Source organism: Gossypium raimondii, chromosome 13, assembly GCF_025698545.1.
Source record: "Gossypium raimondii isolate GPD5lz chromosome 13, ASM2569854v1, whole genome shotgun sequence".
In the NCBI taxonomy this organism is placed as follows: Eukaryota; Viridiplantae; Streptophyta; class Magnoliopsida; order Malvales; family Malvaceae; genus Gossypium; species Gossypium raimondii.
Genome location: NC_068577.1, coordinates 31845061 through 31854589, shown reverse-complemented (window position 1 = coordinate 31854589; position 9529 = coordinate 31845061). Strand labels below are relative to the sequence as shown.

The following is a 9529-nucleotide window of genomic DNA, read 5'->3' as shown; positions in this document are numbered from 1 at the left end:
GATTTTTGCAAACGGAAACATATCTCTCAAAAATTCTAACAGCATTGTCAAAGAGTTCCCGGTCCACCCTCCCAAACATTTTAACTGAAAAAGATGAATACAGAAAGACATTTTTGAGAATTTTGATCCTTCATACAGTTCTTTGTTCATGTCATTAAGTAGCGCGTAGAACTTTGCCGCTTCTCCATTCGGCTCTTCATGAGGTACAATTTTTCTCGGTTCGGTATAAGCATTTGCACCAACATTACAATCATCAGATGCCACAAAGTCGACTGGAAATGACTGTAAACCATGATTGTGCATATTAAATGCATCCCGCAACATCCATTCCATGTCATCCCCTCCAACGGACTAATGGTAAGTAGTACTAGGATAAGATACATCCATCGTTGAAGAGGAAGTACTAGGCGGGCATTCTCCATAAAAAAGCCATTGTTTATAACACCGAACAAACCCATCAACAATTAGATGCTCGTATACAACTTCACGGTAATGCCAGTTTATGTTGACACACTTCTTACACGGGCAAAGAATCATGTTCTCTTGGCTTGCATATTGAAATACAAAATTTAGAAAAGTTTGTACTCCATTTCGATAACCGTTGCTTACCCTTGACAAATTCATCCAAGACCGATCCATTTCTTATTTCTTGAAGTCTGATTTTCACTAGAAATTACAAGGGTAAGTTGTTCAGTGATAAGTATAAATGAGTTATGTAAGTTATGATATGATATATATTTATGTATTAAGTAAATTGTGTAAGTTATGTATTATATAAGTTATGTAAGTTATGTTTTATGTTAGCTATGTATGTTATGTATTATGTATGTTATGTAAGTTGTGTATTATGTATATTATGTAAGTTGTGTAGAATGTAAGCTATGTAAGTTATGTAAGTTGTGTATAATGTAAGTTATGGAAGTATTGTATCATGTAAGTTATTTCAGTTATGTAAGTTGTGTATTATGTAAGTCATGTAGGCTATGTATTATGTAAGTTATTATAAGTAAGTTATGAAAGTTATATATAAGTTTATATCACTACACCAAAACAGGCTTTTAGCGGCGTTTTTAGCTGCGTTTGGACAAAAAACGCCACTAAAAATCAAGCATTAATGGCGCTTTTATAATAACACCTCTAAAGGTCGAGCATTAGCGGCGCTTTTTGGAAAACGCCGCTAAAAATAAGCATTAGCGGCGTTTTTTAGAAAGCGCCGCAAAAAGCCTAAGCCGAACGACACCGTTTTCTGAGTTTTTGGGGCATTTAGCGGCGTTTTTGAAAAAAGCTCTGCTAATGCTAGGGCCTTTAGCGGCGTTTTTGAGAAAGCGCCGCTAATGCTCGGCCTTTAGCGGCGTTTTTGAAGAAGCGCCGCTAATGCTCGGGCCTTTAGCGGCGTTTTTGAAGAAGCGCCGCTAATGCTCGGACCTTTAGCGGCGTTTTTGAAGAAGCGCCGCTAATGCCTTTAGCGCCGTTTTTGGAAGAGCGCTGCTAATAATAATAAAATCTAAAACCATTTCAATTATCTCATTCTTTTATATATTCTCAAGTAATCTTTCAATTATATTTTTTATTGTAAGTTGAAAAAATTGATATTTCGTTGTATTTATTATATATTGGTCAAATTTACATTTAAATGATAACAAATAATATTGTTTAATACAAAATGTTTTTATTAAAGAGAAGTCGTCCTAACTCCTAACTATTTATTATTATTTTTCAATCACGCTTTATTTAAACTACTTTACTAGAAAAATATATTAAATTATGAGTAAAATAAAATATCATAAAACTTAAACTGTTGTGTTGTAAAGAATAAAAATAGAATAAATTTTATAAGAATAATAAATTTTGATAGTTCGATTAAATAAATCAAAGAAAGTAATATAAAACACCAAATATCGTGATAAATAATATTATATATTGATAATTTTATTACCAAAAATAATTTTATATTTAGTTAATCAAACATGAACACAACAATGACCTAATAGTACCTACTCAAGAGTAAGAACTGAAAATGAATGAAAAGGGACAAATGAGGTTGTTACTTGGTCTAATACCCACTAGAAATTAATACTAGCTAGGTTTTTTAGGCTGAGAAAGGGTTATAGGAAAATATTATAAAATTTATTAAATATTGAATTTTAGAAAATAATTAAGTGAAGTTGGGATTCAATTTAGCTAGTAGAGTCGGTGGGGTTAGTTGGATGATTTGCTCCCGAAAAGAAAAAGCTGCTTGTTTTTTCTTGATAACAAAAAGTGTTAGCTGGGTCGGTGGGATTTAGGGTTTATGGATTCGGTGTCAGGTTATGGTTTAGATTAATTAGTGTGTTTTAATTTATATATTAAATAATGTTTAGGGGTTAGGGATTTGGGGTTGAGTTAGGGTTTAGGGATTAGGGATTCAGGGTCGGGTTAGGGTTTAGGATTTAGATTAATTAGTGTTTTTTAATTTATATATTAAATAAGGTTTAGGGGTTAGTGGTTAGGGGTTTGGGGTTAAGAGGTAGTGATATAAGGTTTAGAGATTTAGGGTCGGGTTAGGGTTTAAGGTTTAGATTAATTAGTATTTTTTAATTTATATACTAAATAAGTTCTTATATAATTGTAAAAGAGATAATATAAATTGTAAAGATTATTAATTTAAAATTGATATGCAATATACAATAATTGAATATAAAAAATTATAAAATATGCAAGTTTTGGCGGCGTTTATAGCAAAAACGCCGCTAATATGTATTAGAATTTTTCAAAACGGTGTCGTTTCATTAAAAGAATTTAATTTATTAGTGGCGTTTTTTCTGTAAATGCCGGAAAAGGTAACATTAGCGGTGTTTATGACTAAAAAATATTTAATCTAAACCATTTGATATATTTAAATATTAGATTTAAAAAATTAATAAAAAATAATTATATTTTAGTTAGGAAGAAATATCTCTAATAAAATGGAGATTAGATCGAAATGAATAATATAAAATCATGATTAACGCCTCAATCTTTAATAGAAATTTGATATGGGAGAGATTAATTGCTTACATTGGATAATTCTAACTTAATAATTAATTACAACCATTTAATCATTTTTTCTTATTAAAATATACGATATTTATTTTGAGAGTACTTGATTTTTTTTATAAAATTTAATTTATAAAAAATAATAAATGTTTTATAAAATCACTTAACTAATAATTTTAACAGACAAAATAAAAGATTTTAGCATAGCAAAAGCAAGGTCGTTTTATTCCAAATGAAATAATTTTTATGCTTTTATAAAAAACGCAGTAAAAGGTAAGCAATAATAAGGCGTTTTTAAAAAACGCTACAAAAATAATTTTATTTTAAAAAATAACGCCATTTTATATAGCAAAATAGTATCGTTTTATTCCAAGTAAAATAATTTTTTGCGGATAAACAATAGCGGCATTTTTATAAAAAACGCCACAAAATAAATTTTACTTTTAAAAAAATGACGCCATTTTATAAAACTCCCTCCCCTCCCCCCGAAATCCCCAACTTTCCCCCCTAAAATCCCTAATTTCCCACATCCAAGAAAGAAACCCAGAAGCTTATTCAACTCTTTGTTTCTTCCCAACTGAAGCCAAGTTAGTTCTTGTTTTTTCTTCGTCTTAAAACTCTCAAATTCCAGCAAAGGGTTTTTGGTTTTAGAATCTTCGCGACGCGGCAGACGGTGCCGTACATGTGCTTGCGAGAGAAATGGCAATAGATACTGAGCAAAAGTCACCCACCGATGGCAAAGTTTGCGGAATTTTTAAGCTGCCTTTTCGCCAAACCGGGAATAATACCAGAACGACTCCATTTTCTTTTTCAGCGTCTAATTTATACGTTCAAACTCAACCTCATGCCAAAGGATCGAATCATCACGGCTCTGCCATTTCAGTTTCCTCCGTTGCAAAGTCGCTTTTGCCGAATTGGCGTCGGCTCAAACTTGATCCAGCTAATAAGCTATATTTTCCATGTATGTACTTCCCTTTTTAAAAAATTATCTTTCCAGACCTTCAAAAATTATATCTTATCAAGTTTTGGATTTTCCATTTGTTTGATCAAAAAGCTAAAGCAAAAACTTTGATCCTTATTTTAGGAAATTGACAGTTAAGTCAACTAAAATTTAAGATTGTTAATAAAGGCAGAGTATAATATTGTAGTTTTGCTTCAGTTTTTTTACCCCTTTTACTTGTAACTAAGCAAATTTAACTTTGAAATGAGAGCCACTAAGAATATGGATATTTTGACTTAATTTGGGAAATTTTCTTTTTGATTTATTTCTAAAGAAGTGCATCCGAATTTGCAGAATGCAAATTTAAAAGCCATTATTATATACTATTTAAAATTTTAACCCATTCAAATTACAATTTTCTTATTCTTAATTGTGTATTTTGGTTTGTTTTTCCAAGATGAACCTGGCAAACAGGTGAGCAGCGCAGTCAGGATAAAAAACACAAGCAAGTCATATGCAGCTTTCAAGGTACACATTATACCTTTGAAACATTTCTGTTTCCCTTTGTTGTTTTTGTTTTCATCATTGTCCTTATTTGGCATGTTAGTGATTTATAAGTTAGAGACAGAACTGAAAACAACAAGCAAGTATATTTTTGTTAAATGTTTTATACTATAACCATTGCTTTGATGAATTTCATAACGAGTCCTTTTGTTTTTGTTGGTTTAGTTTCAAACAACTGCACAAAGAGCTGTTTCATGCGCCTTCTGGGTGCCATTCTAACCCCCGATGAGAACATCATAGCAACGGGTAAATGTTTTTTTGCACGCTTATGCATACCCTTCACTTTTGGTTTTTATCATGCTTTGGCACTTGGCAGACATATTTGTTTAGTTTATTTTTCTTTATCTTTTGAAACATTCTTATGAATTTCTATTTCTGTTTTTGAATGGATTTACTAGTCTTCAAGTTCGTGGAGCCTCCTGAGAACAATGAAAAATAGATGGATCAAAAGAACAGGGTTAAGTTTAAAATCATGAGTCTTAAGGTGAAGGGTTAAGTAAATCATGAGTAATTTACTTACTGTTAGGTTCCTCTGTTACAAAAGTAGGTGCATGATACAAAGGGAGAAAAAGAGAAAACACTGACGAACTATATATGTGGCTAAGTGTCCAATTGGGATTAATTAGTTTCTTCTTTCTCTTGACGTAGTTGGAAGGGTGAACTTTTAATTTGGAAATTACTAATTTGCCAGAAAACCCCTTAGTTAATGATTAAATGCTTGTGGTTTTGAATGCAGCCTATGAGCATGGTCTTGCCAGGTGTTGTTGGGTTTAAACTATTAGGAAAACTGAGGGATGGTGTGACGGCTACTGATTTGGTGTTGACAGTTACTCAAATGCTAAGGAAGCATGGGGTTGTTGGCAAGTTTGTGGAATTCTATGGTAGAGTCTTCAATTCAGCCTCTATTTTAATACGGATTCATTATTTCTGGGCTGCTTCACGTAGATATTTCCTTCCACTTCTATATACAGGAGAAGGCATGGGTAAATTGTCATTAGCTGACCCTGCCACCATTGCCAACATGTCTCCTGACTATGGTGCAACCATGGGATTTTTCCCTGTGGCTCATCTCACTCTGCAATATCTACAATTGACTGGCAGAAGTGATGAGACTGTAAGTCCTTGGTGTGTATCTTTGTTTCAATTGATCTATTGACCCTTGATTTACTGACTTATTGAAAAAATGTAGATTGCTATGATAGAATCCTATTTACGGACTAATAAGATGTTTGTAGACTACAACGAGGTAAATATACACCATATGTTCTTTCTTCTATAGTTTGATTAAAAAATGTTCAGCATTTAGTTTCTTATTGAGAATTTTTCTCTAAACTCAGCCTCAGATTGAGAAAGTATACTCTTCTTACTTGGAACTGAAACTTGAGGATGTTGAACTCTGTATATCAGGGCCCAAGAGGTAAAAGTTTTCCAGACATAAAAATTGGAACCTTTTTTAACATGAAAAACTGTCTTATTTCTAATATTCCAAATGTGACATGTCTAACATCCCAGCATTTAGACTTGCATGACATGCATATACTAACTCTACTAGTTTGACTATTTATCCGTCTGTTTAGTTTCGAATTTCTGGTAAGTCGGCTCTTGCTTTTTCTGTAAAAATTAATTCTTTGTCCGTTTTCCTAAACCCTTTGTGGAAGCTAAAGGTAGATTTTTTGGGGGGGCGTCTAAAATCAGTTCTCATTGCTATTATTTTCAAATAAATTATTTTTTCTAAACATTTTTATATATTTCCCGTTCTGTGTATTCTTTATTTTGCCTATTTCAGTCGTTTCATTTATTCCGATTGGTCCTTCAGAGTTCTAACTTAGACAATTCTGTTTCTTGCTTTGTTTGTTTGAACTTTTATTTATTTTCTATGCATTTATGTTGTTATTTTTGTCTTTAGTAACATATTTGTGCCTACCTCAAGGTTAGCTGACACTTAAATTATAATTTGTCTTAGGCTTATGTTGTAATGTTGTTGAAGTTCTTTTGGTATGTTATGTTGTATGCAATGGTTCTAAATTGTGATCAAATTGTGTAACACTTCCTAGGAAATGCTATTCTTTAATCTTAACTCAAAACTAAGCTATGGTTTCTCATGTTCTCGAGATGAGGTGTCCATTGATATTCGTTTTATTTCTTGCCTGTTTACTTTTATTTTGTTCTAATTTCCATTGTCCCTTCAAGTATAAAGAGCTTCTTCTTTTTTTTAAATTCTCATGCTAACAAGCACATTAAGCTGTACAAGGATATGCAATTTTCAGTTATAACATTGGACTAATATTTTCTATTTTTCTTCATCTTGAGTTGATGTGTACATGATTTATTGAAAAAAACTTTTCGTTTCAGGTAAATAATTCAAGAGGTGCCGAACATAGGTAAGCTGTTTCTTAAGTTTAAGCCTCTTCATTTAACCTTCAGCCATGATGTTTCTTAACATATAGAAATTGTATTATTAATTTTGTTGATGTCAAAGAATCATTGAACCTAAAAGTTTAATTGAACCTAAAAGTTTAAGTTATTATATTAATGCCTTTATTTTGTTGTTTTTGGTTCCAATGTCCACTTTTGCCCTTAACTGTCTTTATAGTTTTATGATCTATTAGTTCCTCTATTTTTTATATGATAAGAGTTGCCACATGATTTGCTATCTTGCTTCTATGGGATTTCAAGAAAAATATGTTGTTGATTTATTATGATAAGAGTTCTTCCTCTATTTTTTATATGATAAGAGTTCCTCTATTTTTTTTATTTTTTATTATGGTTATGCTTTTTATTCCGACTCATTATGATTTAAGTACCAGTGTCCGGAACCCATGGATGTGGGAAAACTTGGAAAAAAAATTGAACATACTCATCTCAGACATGCCTTCATACCCATATCTGACATGTCTTTATACGGACACCTAACACTCATACCTAAGTCCGAGTAACATGGTTCTTTTCTTTTTCAAGTTCTATATTGTTTAACAATAGGTTCTTTATTTTCTTAAGCAGGGATGATGAAGATGATTCTGTTGCCAAGATGAAGGTAGCTGAAGAAGCCTTGGAAGCAAAACAAAAAGTAACAAATAGCTTGTCTGCTACCTGTCCTTTTTTTTATTTATCATGTTTTATAATTTTGTGACAAATTGTTCTTGGTACTCTGAAGATATTTATGGCAAATTACCCTATGATTCTATTGTATTTATACTGCATGGCTGCACCATGTATTTCTTAACTAGTTTGATAAATTTTATGTGTGGTGTTTAATTTTTCACATCGTCGTGTTTTAATTTTTCATATGTATTATTTATTTTAGTTTTGATTCTAAATTTTTATTTTTACTTTAATATTTATGACAACTTGAGTTCTAACTTTTGGATTTTAATTGTGTTATTAATTTATTATTTTAAATTCTAAAATTAAATTCATTAATTTTTATATTTACTTTTAAAGTTAAAATTTTCATAGAAAATTTAATTTAAATAATATTTTTTATTTATCCTTAAAAAGTATATTTAAAGTTCAAATTTTAAAAATAAAACATAATATAATATTTATCATAAAAATAAATATTATTTGATTAAAATAATTTTTTTAAAAGGTTTGTTCTTTAGCGGCGTTTGTGATAAAAGCACCGCTAAAGGTCATGATCTTTAGCGGCGTTAGTGGAAAAAGCATCACTAAAGGTCATGGTCTTTAGCGGCGTTTGTGGTAAGGCGCCGCTAAAGGTCTTGGTCTTTAGCGGCGTTTATAGAAAAAAACGCCGCTAAAGTTAGCGACGCGTTCTTTAGCGGCGTTTTTTCCGGCGCTTCTCAAAGCGCCGCTAAAAGCCTGTTTTGGTGTAGTGTATATAAGTTTATATATAAGTTATGTAAGTTATTATGTAAGTTATGTATTGTGTAAGTTTATATATAAATTTTATTTAAGTTATGTATGTAAGTTATGATATGATTGATAAATTTTTAAAATATATATTAATACATTAAATTATATATATTAATATGTTAAATTAATAAGCTAAATTAAATTTAAAAATATATATAATTTTAAAATATATATATTAATAAGTTATGTACTTGTATGTATTATAAATGGATAATTCATTGACATTCAATCAATTAATCGATGAATTTATTGTATGTAAAAGATAATTAAACATAAACATTCAATCAATTAATCACATCTAACATCGATAATTTATTAAATTAGAAGTAAAATTGATAATTCATTGGCATAAAATCGAAAATCGATAAATAATTCACATTAAACCAAATAAACTAATCGATCAATTTGTGTAATTGTTTTTGCTTGGGTAAATAATACGGGGAGAAAATAAAATCATAATTTAAACCTCGCAATTATGTAATAAGCTGCAAAATTACGCTCAAATTGAGCTAGAAACATATAAAGCAAAAATTGGTAATTAAAACCGATACCCACATGTTTAAAACCAAAAATCTTAATTAAAACTCCATTTTAAAAGTCAAAAATAATAAGTAAACTATAAAAGCAAAAATATAACCAAATCCGAAATTTAAACATTTGGAGGTGTTTTTTTAATAAAACTATCTACGGAATAAATACCTCAAATTTCCTCAATTTCGAAGCAGACGACTGCCAAACAAAAAACACAACTAAATTAGTACCAAAAAAATAGAAAAAAAAATAGGAGTAAACAAAGTATAATTTAACTAAATCAAGATTCAAATCAAAATCTTAAATTTGATTTATTTTAACTGAAGTATGCCTTAGCACTGTTGAACATAAAACAACTGCAATCCCCACAAATGAACAAACCAGACTCTGAAAATAATAAAACATTTGACAGTAGCAACCAAACATTTGACAGTAGCAAAATTTAATATATATATTTAACGACTCTGAAAATGCAGAACAGTAGCAACCATGTGACAGTAGCAAACATTTAACTAAACCATATATAATATCTAATATCAATACTAAATATTTAATAAGTAATATCAAATTCACATCAAAGAACATTTGACAGTAGCAAACATTTAA

At 30.3% G+C, this 9529-nt stretch overlaps 2 protein-coding genes across 4 annotated transcripts; both read left to right on the top strand.

The window, feature by feature from the left end:
* The first annotated feature begins 3499 nt into the window (after positions 1 to 3499).
* On the top strand, positions 3500 to 7774 carry LOC105783720 (aconitate hydratase-like). 3 transcript variants are annotated; one of them, XM_052627217.1, is made up of 9 exons: positions 3500 to 3976; positions 4413 to 4483; positions 4685 to 4765; positions 5256 to 5400; positions 5491 to 5633; positions 5709 to 5765; positions 5857 to 5936; positions 6872 to 6900; positions 7520 to 7755. In XM_052627217.1, exons 4-8 carry the CDS (start codon positions 5259 to 5261, stop codon positions 6873 to 6875), a joined length of 426 nt encoding a protein of 141 aa, XP_052483177.1. In that variant the 5' UTR covers positions 3500 to 3976; positions 4413 to 4483; positions 4685 to 4765; positions 5256 to 5258; the 3' UTR covers positions 6876 to 6900; positions 7520 to 7755. The 3 variants fall into 3 exon arrangements, with proteins under 3 accessions (XP_052483177.1, XP_052483178.1, XP_052483176.1); XM_052627218.1 differs by having other exon boundaries at positions 7517 to 7755; XM_052627216.1 differs by lacking the exon at positions 6872 to 6900 and having other exon boundaries at positions 7520 to 7774.
* On the top strand, positions 3715 to 4958 carry LOC128036168 (vesicle-associated protein 4-3-like). The gene is made up of 3 exons (XM_052627063.1): positions 3715 to 3976; positions 4685 to 4765; positions 4918 to 4958. Exons 1-3 carry the CDS (start codon positions 3715 to 3717, stop codon positions 4956 to 4958), a joined length of 384 nt encoding a protein of 127 aa, XP_052483023.1.
* Positions 7775 to 9529: the final 1755 nt, after the last annotated feature.